This window comes from Mauremys mutica, chromosome 2 (assembly GCF_020497125.1).
Source record: "Mauremys mutica isolate MM-2020 ecotype Southern chromosome 2, ASM2049712v1, whole genome shotgun sequence".
Classification (NCBI taxonomy): domain Eukaryota; kingdom Metazoa; phylum Chordata; order Testudines; family Geoemydidae; genus Mauremys; species Mauremys mutica.
This window is the reverse complement of record NC_059073.1, coordinates 19647396-19663279: the sequence shown is the minus strand read 5'-3', so window position 1 is coordinate 19663279 and position 15884 is coordinate 19647396. Positions and strand designations below refer to the sequence as shown.

At 42.2% G+C, this 15884-nt stretch overlaps 1 protein-coding gene across 1 annotated transcript in view; it reads right to left on the bottom strand.

Annotated features, from left to right (window-relative positions):
- The window catches only part of HHLA1 (HERV-H LTR-associating 1), a 42285-nt gene that overhangs the window by 743 nt on the left and 25658 nt on the right, over window positions 1–15884 (bottom strand). The window contains exon 14 of the mRNA XM_045006377.1: window positions 4384–4540. Coding sequence (XP_044862312.1) covers window positions 4384–4540 — 157 coding nt within the window. The remainder of the gene's footprint in view (window positions 1–4383; window positions 4541–15884) is intronic.

Sequence of the window (15884 nt, the reverse complement as noted above, 5' to 3'; positions counted from 1 at the left end):
GGGAAGACTGCCTGACATTTTATTTGGAGATCAGGTAATTCTTACAAGCCTTGTGGTTTCAAAGATAAACACAGTTAGCCCAATGCAATATAATGGGCTGACTCCATATATTCTTTTTTTGCAAGGGACTATAACAGTGGTCTCCAAACTTTTTTAATCGTGCACCCCTATCAGTAAAACATTTTTGAGCACGCACCCCCTGCCACGCCGGCTCTACCATTTTTGCCAAATAAAAAAAAAAAGCTGCTCAGACTCCCGCCAGAACTGCCGAAGGGGAAAAAAAAAAAAGAGGCACTGGGACTCCCGCCCGAACTGATGAAGTGAAAAAAAAGAAAAAAGCTCTCCTTCTGCCGTGCACCCCCAAGGATCCTCTTGCGCACCCCACTTTGGAGACCACTGGACTATAAAACCTACACTGTACACATTAAATCCACTGAGGCAATGGGCCAATGCTGATTCACACCACTATCAGCCATATTACAAGTGCAATGTCACCAGGGATAATTACCCAATGACACCTACCAGGGATTTGCTTCAGACAGATTTGAATATAGGGACTCCTATTGATTTCAATGGGCTTTAGATCAGGCCCATCATGGAATATGACATATTTTCTAAATAGAGATCAGAGGTGGGTGAGGCAATATCTTTTACTGGACCAAGTTTTCTCTTGTAGCTTTCACCAACAGAAGTTGGTCCCATAAAAGATACTACCTCACCCACCTTTTTCTCTCTAATATCCTGTCACCGACATGGCTACAACAATGGAAGATATTTTCTAAATGTCTTTCCTTCCATTCTATATTTCCATCTCTCATTCCCACATGCGGAAATTCTTGATTTAATTGGCTCAATATAGTTTTTCCTCTCAAATTCTTAAGCTTTCAAGGCCACCAATCAAGTATACAGATTCTTGTCTAAAGAAATTATTGTCCACATTCCTCTCTCTCTTTCAGGACTAGGGATTAATGGGAATAGCCCAATGCAAGGATATCCTACTCATACAGAAGTATTATCAAAATACTCAGGGGTCTATATTTGTAACATTTATCAGTAGCTCTAGCCGTATTTAAACATTTGGGGATTTAGAGTAGGATTTTTTAAAGCACTTAACATTGCCCTAAGTCGGCTTCCAGTGAAGTCAATGGCAGGTTTTTTTAATTACACTCTGTCAGGACAATGCTGAGCACTTTTGAAAATCTGTCCCATAAAGCACACTTAAAAGAGTCATTTTTAATGGAAGAGTTTAACAGAGGAACAACCTGAAGGCAGCACGACAAGGGTGCTGAGATGGGCATGCCATACATAGAAGCCTTGAGGACTGTATGGAAGCAGGAAACCAGACAAAAACTCCTCCAGCACAGCACATATTGTTCTCTCTCAATTGTTCTTTCAGCTCTATCACTTTGACTTTGCATTTTGTTGGTGTAAGTTCTGGGAACAAGTGGCTCTGCTCTGGATGTGAGATAGCTCCTCCTCCCTCCCCCAGCTCCCAGGTACCTGATTTTCCACAAGCTCATCACTAACAATAGTTAAAAGTTAGAAAAAAATTATGCTGCCCTCCCCCGACATCCAACCTACAGCCAACTAGAAGGAGTCTAAAAATGACTGTCCTGGTTTCTCCAGCTACATGCAGAGTTCAAAGCCCTCTTGGAATAGAGGAAGACAATCTAGTGCAGAAAATGGGAAGGATCAAAGGCTATCCTGAGCCTAGGGAGGGAGCATGGAAAGAGGCACAGTGTACAAAAAAAAGAGGAAGAGGCATGATTAGTTCAATACCTCAAAAAGTATATCACTTGTCTAGGCAATGAACCTTGCAGCACCTTGTGGAATCAACCTAAGCAGCACTTTTCCTTTACCAACAGGATTTTCTATTGCAAACACACCAGCTGCTATTTCTGTTCCTTTTACATCACAATGTTTTTGATATTATTGGGGGAAGAACCCTGCTGGTGAGGAGCCTATTAAAATATGTATTTCACTGCTGGTTCCACATCAGGTCTGCAACTGGGATTTCAGAAGGACTTTCATTCTCCAGTGACAGCCTCAGCTAAGCGAATGCCTCAAGTTTATATCCATCTCATCAGGAACATGATGCTCATTAATTTTTGCTGTATGGTCGGAGTTAACATCAGCCCAAGAACACAGTGAACTCAGGAGATCTGCTACCACCAGTGAGCTGGATCAGACCAGGCTGCACTTGCATTGCTGGTTAACAACACATGGTTGTTAATATTTCAATAATTTGAAAATTTCCAGTGAACCATTTTTGTAATGGAAAATGGCTTTTTTTTGACAAAATGGATTTTTCTTCAAAAAGTGGCCAATTTTCTCAATTTTTTGGTCAAAATATTGAAATTAAAATTTTTAGTTTTTTTATGAAAAACCTCAAAAAAATCAAAGAAAATTTTTGACAAAAATGAAAACTCATGATTTAATGAAAAAAATTTTCCACCAGCTCTCCTGTTTACATTCAATGCTGGTATAATTCCACTGACATCTGTAGGATTTTGCTCTCCTACAGCAGGGCTAAAATGTGGCTTTTTTTCTTGAAAGCATGCAAGCTCTCCTCCTACTTTTCCTGTATCTATAGCCAAGCTACCAAGTTACGTAGGAAATAATCTCCTAAACCAGTCAAATCAAGAGGGCTTGAGCTGTGTCAGATGGTTTCTTCAGCGCCATTTTCAACTGAATTTATGAGCAGGTATTACTGAGTTTTCTGAGAATTAGAGAACTACAAAACACAACTCTGCTCCAATTTACAACAGAGAAAGAGACGCCTCCATTAGGAGTTGTTTCAAGCGAATATCTCGCTCCTTGCGAGTTCGCGGCTTGAAGGCGGAACAGAAAGAACACTTATCTGTTCGATGTCCTTCGCCCAGGCAACGGATGCAGGCGTCGTGCGGATCCCCAACTGGCATAGGCCGCTGGCACGATGCGCAGGGCTTAAAGCCCGGTGCCTTGGGCATGAGCCCGCACCGGGGGAGGAAAGGGAGGGGATACCCCCCTTAACCTTATGCTAAACCTAACTAATTAACTATGAAAAACTATCTACACTAAGTACTAAACAAACTATATACAAAGAACAATAGCGAGAGCTAGGGCAGTGGAGGACAGAGAGCACTCCACAGTTCCAACTGGCCATCACGGGCGGTAAGAAGGAACTGAGGAGCGGACGGGCCGGCTGGGGTATATAACAGGCGCCATAGCGGCGCCACTCCAGGGGGCGCCAGCCGGCCCGCCGGAGTTGCTAGGGTAAAAAAGTTCCGAGATGCCGTGCACGCGCGGCGCGCACACCTGACTGGAATGGATAGGAGCAACACATCTCGAAGAACAACAGTTACTACGGTGAGTAACCGTCTTTTTCTTCAGCGCCATTTTCAACTGAATTTATGAGCAGGTATTACTGAGTTTTCTGAGAATTAGAGAACTACAAAACACAACTCTGCTCCAATTTACAACAGAGAAAGAGACGCCTCTATTGTAATACACTTCAGTGTAAGAAGCAGCCTGAGGCCTATCTCAGGGGAAGCTGGAGAGCAATGGGAGAGGCACATTTTCCCATTTCATACAATGACTTTCATCTTGTGTTGGACACATGCAGTGGCATCTAGCCATGGGATTTTTCACAATGAGGCAGATAAGTGTTAACATCCCCATTTTACTGATGGGGAAACTGAGGCATGTCATTTAGGTTATCCACTCCTAGGCTTTATTCCCAGCTCTGCTTCCAACTTTCCCATGGTGACTCAGCAGCAGAACAGAGCCCAGGAGTCCTGCCTCACCCAGTTTCCTATTCTAGGCCTGAGGGAAGATCCTGGCCCCTCAGCTCCATCACTGTTGTGCCCTCTCCTCTCATTGGGTGTAGAGACTACAGCAGAGCTAGGAAGAGGGTGAAGGCAACTGTCCACTCCCCTGATCCTGGAGCTAGATCCACCATCAGGGGAATGGACAGTTGCCTCTGCCCCCTTCCTAGAACCCTGTGCCTAGCTGGGAATCTGGCCTCTGATGATGAACAAAACCAACCTGCTAGAAGAATGTTGCCCCAGTGTATTAAACAGTCCTTCCAGGCAATGAGTGGCCTGTGTGAACACAGCATTCAGGTTACCTTTATCCCAAACGAATCACTGACAGAAGCTTAGGGACATGCCCTCTTCTCAGACTCCATTTTGCCCACCTGCCCCCACATAAATCCCAATACCAAGTGGTTGGGACTGATGCTTCCCTGAAATGCATCCTCCCTGCATCCTTGATTGTAAGGTCCCGTAGGGCCAGACTTGCAGACTTTTAAAACTAACTGTTGCTGATTGGAAACTGTCCTTTGAGAGAGCAATGCAGAACATCCCAAGAAGTTAAGGATGGCAAAAGGAGGGCTAGATTTACCTCATGGCTTCTTTTCTTGAATTTCTTCTTTGATTGACACAAAGGCACTGCTGGAAAAATTTACACAGCTCCATCACGCAAGGATTGATCTTTTGAGCCATAAAGGTAACAGGAGGGGAGTTCATGGATAGCTCTTTAAGAGTTGCCTGTGGACATCCTAGAAGAAATATAACTCTGAAACTAGTGTGAATACTTGGGAAAGATGCTGATTGACAAATTCATTGCACTAAATGTCATAAAAACCAAACCTGTGTGGGAGAAAACTAATGGAAAAACACAGTACACAATTTGGGAGATCATTGAGTGAGATCAAGGTTTAAAATAGGAAGGTCTCTGCTCAATCCATGCTAACACCTATTTAGCACAACTTTAAGGAATCATCTTATTGAGTTCCTATTTAGTCATTTACAGAGCATCATTTATAAGTGGAAGATCAATATACCTGAAACTGCAGCTTTGCAAATTGTGATGCACTGAAAAGATTAAGAAATTTATTCCATTTCATTATAAATGACATTTTCTATACCCAGGTTTCACTTTTTAGAGGATACAAAGGATTCTGACCTACAGTTTTGCACCCATTCATTAAGAAGGTCAATGACAGCCTAAAGCAGAAATGTTTCCCAGGTTTGGACACCTTGTTCTTATTAATTCTAATGGGAATTGGGCATCCAGTTCCTTTAAGCAGCTCTGAAAATCTCAGTCTAAATACCTTAGCTGTGGGTAGAATTGGGTGCTTAGATGAGTATATGGACTAAACAGCCTCTGGTGAAGGGGAGGCTGAAAATTTGACCCAAAGCCTTTAGAGTAATATTGTTTCCATTTTCATTTGTATTTCAGACATGTTTTCATCATCTGCAGTGAATGTTCTAGCTTCATGAATTCCCAAGCCTGTATGATTGAGGTCTAACAACAATCTCTAGATTCACTGAGGCTTCTCAGTGCAATTGTGATACTGTACCTTCTCCTATAGACTTGTGATGATCTGCTGGAATATGAATGATTAAGTAATGCATCACCTGGTTCATATTTTTGTCCCTTAGACTGAAATATGCCGGAGTTCACAGATGGCAGCCTCTCACTCTTCTGTACCTCTTTTTATATATCTGTTTAAGAACAGGAGAGCAGAGGCTTTGACACTAGCTGAAATATTCCTGAGTAGGCATTGATGTTATATTTGTTTCTTTGTTTGATTCATATGATAATAAGCAAATGCAACGTCGGTTTGATAAGATCTAGATTGCTTTGCACTGGCAATTATATTACCAAGAGGCTTTGACAAAAATTTTCCCATTGGGCTTTAATAAACCCTATATATGATGTGCATATATGCTTACAGAAAGTGGTTTTTCACTTGTTTCTCTGTTCAAATAAAAAAAAATTCTCATACTGAAGAAAAACCTTGCATAGTCTTTTTCATGTTAAGTGCATTGTCCAGAAATGTTTTTCATTTCCTGAAAACTTTATTGAAGTTATTGATGGTGTAGCACAGCATTTAAGGGTGCACACGTGTACAAGAAAACATTATAGATGGATCTGAGGGTATCCGACCCTGAAAACCCATTTTAAAAAAATCTGCCTTTTGGCACAAGCTGGTTTGTTACAAAAAAAAAAGAAAATTTGCTCTTCTGAAATATTTTCGCAAGCCCCAGAGGCAAGTCTTTATTCTCTGCTAGGGATGATCTCATAGCGTCCAGAGACGCAATGAATGCCGCCAAAGGCAGCGAAATGGCACCAAACCTCCTTTCAATTTGATGGCAAAATTTTAACAATAGTATCTTAGCTAAGATACTCTGCACCCTGTGACATTGCTAACCAGCCAGTCAATGTGAGGCTCCATCTTTTCAGACTGTGCCTCTTCTATTTTTATTGAGAAATACCATTCTCAAGCACTGTACTGGGTAAGCCAGGCCAATATTTTAATTGTGTTTTAGTAATAACAGATATTCCCCCAATCCAAACTGGAATTTTAAGTAAATATTTTGTTTTTTAAAACACTTTTATTGATTTTGTTCAGTAAATATAGAAAACATCCTGACAATCAAACAATTCAGAAAGCACAACAGAATTTCGCTATGAGGAGGTGGTTTGCATGGTGACTGTTAGACTTTGCCCAAAGGATCATAACTTTTATCCTACAAAAAACAGAAACTCAGAGTTGAGGTTGACTTGGGATAAATAAACGGAGTTCAAGTACCAATATCATAGGTCCAGTCAATTGACTGACAAATGATGCTGTCATCCAGTGTGAGGTGACTGTTTCCTTCTTTAGCAGGTGCCTAGAAGAGGGCTGAGTTTTTACAGTAGGCACAATCCATGCTTACTGCCCTGGTTCACACCCTGCACAGCTGATGCTCCTTTTATCATGGAGCAGTGGCCATAAGTGAATGGTATTTTTATGGATTCCATCCTTTTCTCTTATTCTAAATGTGGGGTTTAAAGATGTTTCATGTTTGTTAAAAGCCTCCTGATCCAACTGGGTGGCCTCTGATGGTTTTAGTAGAAGACTTCCTCTCATTGCAGTAGTTTCAATTGTGCTGTCATGTTTTAATTGATATTTTGGATTATGAGGCTTAGCACACCTGAGATGATTGCCCTGTCCTGTTCATTCCCTTTGAAGCATCTGGCAATGGCCATTGTTGGAAGACAGGATACTGGGCTACATGGACAGACCCAGTATGGCCGTTCTTATGTTCTTAATGAGCCTTCCATGGTAATGAAAGCAAATACCAAAGATGAACACACACTTCAGATAAATTGTAATGGCCGGATAGTTTAATTCCATAGTGACTGCACAGGTCCTATCCTCAAGGACCCATGAAGACAACGTTCTGATGAGTTTTCCATTATATTTAGTAATTACCGTAACTTTGATTGTACTTACATCAATATAGCTTCCACCCTAATGTGCTCTTCACATTGAGTTACTGGACCACTTACCCTTTAGCTACAAATGGATCATCTGCAGCTAACATGAATTCCAAAGGGTTTTGTGGGACCTGTTGGGATGCTGACATTGTTTCCTTAGTCCCTATGTTTTCTTTTTTGTTTATTAAATGTATACAATGATTTCTTCTCATTGTAGGGCTATGTGGTTCAATAAATCTGTCATTCCTTAGTCATTTCTGTACATCGGTCTCCAAAAAGACTCCAACTTTTTATCAAAAAGAATCTCCAAAATAGGCAATCTCTTATCAACCTCTGGCCCAATTTTTTACAAACATCTTCTCTGTCTCGTGGTGCCATAATGAAGCTGAGGAAGTCATAGCGTGAAGTGCACAGTGGCTTAGCCATCTCTTACTGCTGATGGTGTGTAGTGCCAAGGACCAGGTGAGGGATTTTTTTTAGTCTATTGCAGCAGAAACCAAAATATGGTGCCTTAAGGACTAAATTAGACCTGTCACAGAGTTGTTATAGGTGGAGCATTTGGATTTCAGAAATGTCTTTGTTCTATTAACTGGTTCCTGTTTATTTTGGGGATTTTTCCCACCTCTCTTTAGACTTCTTCATCCTCTCATAGAATCATAGAATCATAGAATCTCAGGGTTGGAAGGGACCTCAGGAGGTCATCTAGTCCAACCCCCTGCTCAAAGCAGGACCAAACCCAACTAAATCAGGACCAAACCCAACTAAATCACCATCAACAACATACTGCACAGGTAGTACCTGCTCGCCTGTTGCACAATGATAAATTAATATTAGGAAATAATTTCACGAATCTTTCACTAGCTATGCTAAGAATGCACCAAGGATATAAACCTCCATCTTTGAGAACAGAAGCAAAGCACTAATTACCTGGGGTTAGAAAGAAGGTTCTCTATTGGTATGTTATTGAAAAGTTATGAATTATGAGGTAGTGGTTATATTTTCCTTTGATAAATCTGGTACTAGCCACTATTTGACATGGGACTATTTGAGATGGAACATGGCTCTGCCTATGAAATGTGTTGCAGTTATGGCATATGACACTTCAGCTCTCATTACATGAAAATCCCCAGAAAACTACTCCATACAGTAATGGAAACTAGCTGGTAGGCGCACATGAGCAGGAGACTCTCACTAGCTTGCATTGTAGACAAAGCCTGTGGAGAGAGGACTTTTTCTCACAGGTCACTGTCACTATAAGAGGACACTTCATTCTAAGTAGAGTTGCCATTTCTGCATATTGCAGTACAGAATGCTGAAACAAATCAGGGCCATGTCACTATGTGTTATTTTCCAGTGCTTAATGGCACTGGATTTGATGGAATTGGAATGTCAGTTTTTTTGTTTTTTGTGGTTTTTTTTTTACATGGAATATAATGTATATTTATTAGAGCTGGTCAAGATGGATGTTTAAAACTCTTTTATGATACAGGTCTTCTATTCAAAAACGAAAATTTTCTGCAGTTTTTTATTTTACTAATTTTTTTCATAACCCCCCCCCACAAAAATTGGTTTTCAATGCCCCCCACACACCCTTCCCTCCCCCCCTTTCTCAGTAGCAAAAAAGAAAAAAGGGGAAGAGAAATGAGGAGTGGCGAAAGACGAGAAAGGAAGAAAAACACCTTCACTGTCAGTTTATGAAACATTTTGGTTTTTTTTAGTTTTGAAAAACCAAAAAATGTTCAGGTTTTTTTGCTTTGTTTTTTAGTCAAAGACAAGCAGCGCCACCTTTTTAGTGCCCGGCATGTTTTTTGTATTGTGCATTTGCATTTAACTAACACGCTAGATATGGTGGCTAGATGTTGGCAAAGACTCAATACAATTGTTGCGAAAAATGCAAGCTTTAAACATTGGCTGGTGGGATAATTGTCTTGTGCTCTGCCACTTATCTTTTAAGTGTTTTTGTGACAACAGGAAGGTTTTTTTTGTTTTTTGGGGGGGTTTTTTTGGTGCTCCCTGCTCTTGTGATGCAGCCTCATGGAACAGGAAAACATCACACACACTGACAGGTTTCAGAGTAGCAGCCGTGTTAGTCTGTATCCGCAAAAAGAACAGGAGTACTTGTGGCACCTTAGAGACGAACAAATTTATTTGAGCATAAGCTTTCGTGGGCTGCAGCTCACTTCTTCGGTTGCATCCGAAGAAGTGGGCTGTAGCCCACGAAAGCTTATGCTCAAATAAATTTGTTCGTCTCTAAGGTGCCACAAGTACTCCTGTTCTTTTTATCACACACAATGTTAGGGGCCTAGATCATTCCTGATGGCTTCTCTATGCATTGATCTCCTTTGACCCACATGGACAGAAAAGGTCAGCTGTATGGCCCCATTTCCCCTTCCCGGAACCTGGCAGAAGAATCCCCAGGAGGGAGTCAGGATCCTTGGATCAAGACCAGAACTAGGTTGGGAGATAATGGTCATGGTGGTGGAGGCCCAGGACAATGCTGCCTCTCCCACTCTCCTATCAACCCTACAGAAATTAGGCAGAAAATGTATTGCAGTCCTGAGTTGTGTTATATTTCCCATGGAGCCCCTCCCTATTGGGAAAATAACAGTAACAAGGAGTCCCAGCCACAGCCGTGGCCAGGAAAGGCTTTAGTAGCAAAACTACCAAAGAATGGCGAGGCGATGATGGGAGACTTGGAGACTCCTTGACTCCTACAGGGCACGCTCTCTACAGAGAATGATTTGGGGGCATTCACAGAGAGGGACACTGAAAGTTGTGGAGCAGGTGGAATGCATGGTGTTGGTGACACTGTTGAAGCTAACCGGCTTCAATCAAGTTGCTCTTGGATTTACGCTTGGGATCAGGACTTGGCCTTAAATCTTATATAGATAAGATTCCTTACACACAGGATATAATCTCTCTGAAAGAGTAATTGCATTTTTGGGTCCAAATACCTCACATTCTTGATGGTTTCTGCAATCTTATGTTATATGATAGGGGAGGTTATTCCACTTACACGTGGATTAATGAAGCTCTGTTGACATATGCCTGAGTTGTCTAGTGCTGACATGAAGTTTAATATAAAATGGCATCCAGGGGCAGGAGGAAAATGAAGTTGCTGTCAACCTGAAAGAGATTCCTACAAAGCAACGTCTGCCTCCTTTGGAACTGGCCAAGCTAGCAGTCCAATTGGACCATCCCTGCATCCCAAACTGCCAAGCATTCTGACATCTGGCAAACATCTCTATGGCCAGAGTCCAGGGAAACTATGCTTCAGCTATTGCGCAAGCACTTGCTCAAACAGGCAAGAGCATGTAAATATCAGCTCATTTAGTGGAAACTCCATTTCAAGTGTTCCTCTGCCCCACAACAGTTTTGCAGCAATTCAGTTGACCTGGATCTTTAATATCATTTGACACGTACTGATTTCCCATTTAATGCCAATTAAAACGTACTGGTTTCTTGTTCTCATAAACTGTCTTTAATGACATCACATTGAGTCTGAATTTTAGACTTAGACGGTGTACTGAAATGGATGTTAAAGTTACCTTATAATGCATATATATTAATATATATATATATATAGCCCCTTTCTTATACGCTCTCAAAGCACTCTGCTAAGGTAGGCAAGTATCATTCCCCTTTCACAGAGCTTAAGTGATTTTCCCAAGGTTAGAATGGGTCAAACAACTTCTGACGGAACAGTTTTCTATTAGAAAATGCAGTTCTGTTGAAACCAAAATGTTTTGTGGGAACATGTTGATTCTGATGAGCTGTTCAATGGGAAAAAGTTGAAACTAACTGTTTCAACTTTTTCGTTCCATTTTCATAATGTTGAAATGTTCTGTTTTGTTGTGCTCACCTCATTTCCTATATAAAACATTAACATATATTTTTTCCATTGAACAGCTCATCAGAATCAACATGTTCCCACAAAACATTTTGATTTCAACAGAACTGCATTTTCTAATAGAAAACTGTTCTGTCAGAAGTTGTTTGACCCATTCTAACTGTGAGAAAATCACTTAAGCTCTGTGAAGGGGAATACTTGCCCACCTTAGCAGAGTGCTTTGAGAGCCTATAAGAAAGGGGCTATATATATATTTATATATATGTATTATAAGGTAACTTTAACATCCATTTCAGTACACAGTCTAAGTCTAAAATTCAGACTCACTGTGATGTCATTATCTATCTATCTATCTATGTGCCATTCTAATGTTTTGACACTATTAGACTGAAACCTGTCAGTTTCCCAACTGGAATTTCTGTTCTGTGAGAAAGTTTGACTTTTTGTTCTAAATGAAAATGAATTTTCCAGAAAAAGCTTATACAGTGAGTCAGAGCCTCTCTGTATAAGTGAGCACAGACCTATGAAGAGAACTCAGGAGTTGTGACCTTGTAGTCCTCTGCTCTTATCCCTGGTTTTGTGCATACAAGAACACTGTGGGCTAAGATATAGATAGCTGGGAACAATGGTTTTATCACTTAGCATGAGTGGGAAACTGTCTCTGCTGGGGTGATTTCATTGCCTGCTTAGGGCAGGTCAGCTTACTAAGCAGAAATATAACTATAGTATTTAATAATGTTGACAATGCAATATAAATTATTTCTTCTTGTAATGTTCACATAACAGTATGGTTTTGAAATGAGACGATGAACCTGGTTCCTCAGAAGGAAGTGTCAAACAAGCCTGCCTCCTGCTGGCAAGTGCCTAAAAGTCATTTTTGGGAATAATACTCTTCATTTAAAAAATATTGCCACTGAATTCATGCCATTTATGTGGCACTCACTGTGAGGGAGAGAGAGAGAGAGAGCTCTTTACCATCGCCTGTTACAAAGAGGTCCTCCATGCCCATGTTCTTCTTCTCTTCAATTTTACAGAATCATGTGACAAAGTCAGAGAACACTTATATTTGTGAATTCTTGGAATAGTGCTTCCCCAGACATGAGGGTTACTCCATCCTGTGGGTGACGTCAGTTTTATACCAAAGGCTTGAGTCATCCATTGGGTCCCCAGAAGTTCCTGCAGAATGGTGCAGGCTGCCTATAGCCTTCTTCCACAATGAGACCCAGCGCCAAACAGTGCACCCCACAAAGCGTCTGGTGCCTGCCTAGCAGGTGCCAGGATCAGGTGGGCTCAAGATACTCTGCCATCCATACTCTGTATGCCCCAGCACCCTTATCAAGCCCCAACTAATTACATACAAAGAGTCTGATTTGAGAGGTGTTAGGGGTTGCTGAGAATGCCGGGTGCTTAGGATGAGGCCCATGGGTGCTGCACTGTCTGAACCACTGTTTATTTTTATAATAAGATATCCTGATAAACCATCAAATCAAAGCAAAGGTCTGGAAGAGGAATTTTCCGCACTCTGAATTACTACAGTATTTGCAACATTGCACATTACTCATTATTGGAATGAGGGTTGCCTTCCCGTAACACTTCAGGTAAAGGTCTCCAGAGCACTGTTGATCCCTTACAGAAACTCATAAGACACCATGGTAAATAGCTAGCTAGCTGGAATTTCTTTACTTCTAAAGGGACATCTAACCTGTCTCTGAGTCTGAAGTCCTAGAGATACTCACAATTTCCAGTCTTCACAGAGAAGGCCAAGCTGATCTGAATCAAACAACACAGAGCTTACAATAAAAAACACTACAATCAAAACCATCTCTGTGCAGAATCATTTTCTGATGGTAAGGACCGACTGCAGCATGGTCCTCTGCTTGCCATTCAGGTATGTGAGCCTACTTCTTCTCAAATTCTTCATTTCTCACCATGTAGGATACAAAGAAATAAAAAATACATCCATTAGTTATGCTAATCATTAATTTCCAATGACAACCAGTGGGTGCTATGGGGAATAAGATATATTCACCTCTTGGAATGGCTACATATATTTAAGCAGAAGAAAAACTACAGAGATCAAGAAGGACAAAATAATTAGCTACCTACCATCATTGTCTGAGGTTTGGAAGCCTTCTAAATTCAATACTTCTTTCTAATGTCTGGTATTTCTCAGTTGCCTACTAGTGCGTAAGTTTCAGTGGAAACTCCCCGTCGAGAATGCCGAAAGTCCCAGGCTAGCTTGCTCTCTCTTCGTCGTGTCACTGCCTGTTTTGCTACAGGTTGTCCATCACTTGGGGTTTTATGCCTAATTACGTCTTCCAGTCCAGCTCCATTGCTTTTCATGGCTGACATTATCAATTTCAAGCTATAAATATGCATTATACACAGGTGAAAATTACACCTCGTTAAGAAATGTACATCATCTAGCTCCAGTTTATGTTCCAATGCTTTGAAATTTTACTTCTCTGAGGCTATGTTTACACTACAAAATTATGTGGACCTAAGTGACGTCGGCATATAGCAACCACAGTTATTACATCGCTTGTGCAGGTGCACACTACGCTACGTGTAGCAGCAGTGTGCATCCTCACCAGGAGTGCTTGTATCGGTGCAGCATGCCGTGCACTGTGCAACTCACCACCGTTCAGTGCCTGATGCTTTAGGAGGTTTTTGCTATGTCTTGTTTTGCAGGGGCGACTAGGAGCATGGGGGCAACTTCCCTCAATGCAGTGTTCTCCATCCCATTACTTCTACTGCAGCCCATAATATTGTGCATCTTCTTTTCAAAAATCCCCTCAAACCTGTGCGGCCCGCCTCACTGTCAGCCATCGCTAACAGAAGCATGGCACCTGCACAGCTCTGCTCTATTGTCATGAGCGCTGCAAGCATGGGGCACAGAATCCTGCAGTATTGGCTGAGCTGCAACAGGAGCCACGGGGAACATGACGCTTCCTTGGAGGCAAGATTGCTGTGGGACATAGAAAGAAACAATTCAAGGTTGTTGGTGGTGATCACGGTGCAGCTAGAGATGGTGAAGGACCTGTTCTGAGCCTGAGAAACAAGCACTGACTGGTGGGATTACATCGTAATACAGGTTTGGGAGGATGAGCAGTGGCTGCAGAACTTTCAGATGCACAAGGCCATGTTCCTGGATCTGTGTGTGGAGCTTTCCCCAGCCCTCCAGTGCAGGGACCCCAAAATGAGAGCAACACTGACACTTGAGGAGCAAGTGGTGATTGCACTGTGGAAATGAGCAATGTCAGTTTGCTACCAGTTAGGCAGGAATCAGTTTGGAGTTGGGAAATTCACCGCAGGTGCCATTGTCATGCAAGTGCACAGGGCCAGGAATCACCTCCTGCGATGCAGGACTGTGACTCCAGGCAATGTGCAGGACACAGTGAACGGCTTTGCAGCAATAGGGTTTCTGAACTGTGATTGGGCGATAGCTGGCATGCATATCCCGATTTAAGCAGCAGACCACCTTGCAACATAGTACATCAGTAGAAAGGGCTACTTTTGTATGGTTATGCACTTGCTGGTGGATCACTGGGGATGCTTTACTGACATCAGTGTGGGCTGGTCAGGGACGGTGCATGGCACTTGCATCTTAGAACACAGAACTGTGCAGAAAACTGCAAGCAGGGACTTTTCTTTTCTGACCAGCTGCTTACCATTGGGTACATTGAAATGGTAATAGTGATCCTGGGTGACCAGCCAGTCCCTTGTTCCCCTGGCTCATGAAGCCATGCACCAGCCACCTCGACAGCAGCAAGGAGCTTCAACTACAGGCTCAGCGGGTGCCGAATGACAATTGAAATGTGCCTTTGGTTATTTGAAGTGTCACTGGCATTGTTTTTTTATGAGATTGGACATCAGAGAGAAAAAGATGCCAATGGTTATAGCTGCCTGCTGTGTCCTGCAGCATATCTGTGAAGCAAAGGGGGCACAGTTTCTGCTGGGGTGGAGAGCGGAGGTGGAGCGACTGGCTGCTGAATCTGAACAGCCAGATACAAGGGCTATTAGAAGAGCTCAACATGGCGCTAGATGGCTCAGAGAGGCTTGGAAAGAACATTTTAATAGGGAGCCAGAGCAGTGCATGTGGCTGTAGTGTGTCTCTGCAGCCTTGCTCCTTTGCAGCCCGGTAGCATTCTTGTAGTGATTGCTGCGTATGTAGGAACATAACACTGTCAGTGCACCTATTGTTTGTGAATGATGTTATGGTTCTGTAACAAAAAGAAGTAACAGGAAACTGGAGCATGTCAAACCTGCCCAGCACCAAACAGCATATGTTGTGAACTAATAGAGATGACTCTTCATCCAAACAAAACAGAATTTTATTCCATAACATGAACGGGGCACTTCACACAAAAAAAACATTTAAAGCTTAATAAATTAAGGGAACATGACCTATGAAGGGGAAAGAACAGTCATTTTCATTTCAGGTACACATACACCAACCCTGGCTTTCACAGGTCAGCGTATGTAAAGCTGTGATTGTCTTTAATGTCTCCCGGGGTGGAGTGGTAGGAATAGTGCAGTGACCCCTGATGCCATGTGGAATGTTGTGGGGGATGGTGTAGGGAGGTCCCGAAATTGAGTTCTCTATGGGCTACAGAGGGAGGCGAGCACCAGATTGTTGGACCTGCAGATCTACCAGAGTCTACAGCTTCTCTGTTTGCTTACTGGGAAGCCCTACTATGTCCTGGTGCATCTTCCTCTCCTTTTCCTGCTGGGATTCCTGCGCCTTACTCCTACCCAGGCTGTCTGTAAGGGTGATCCTCCA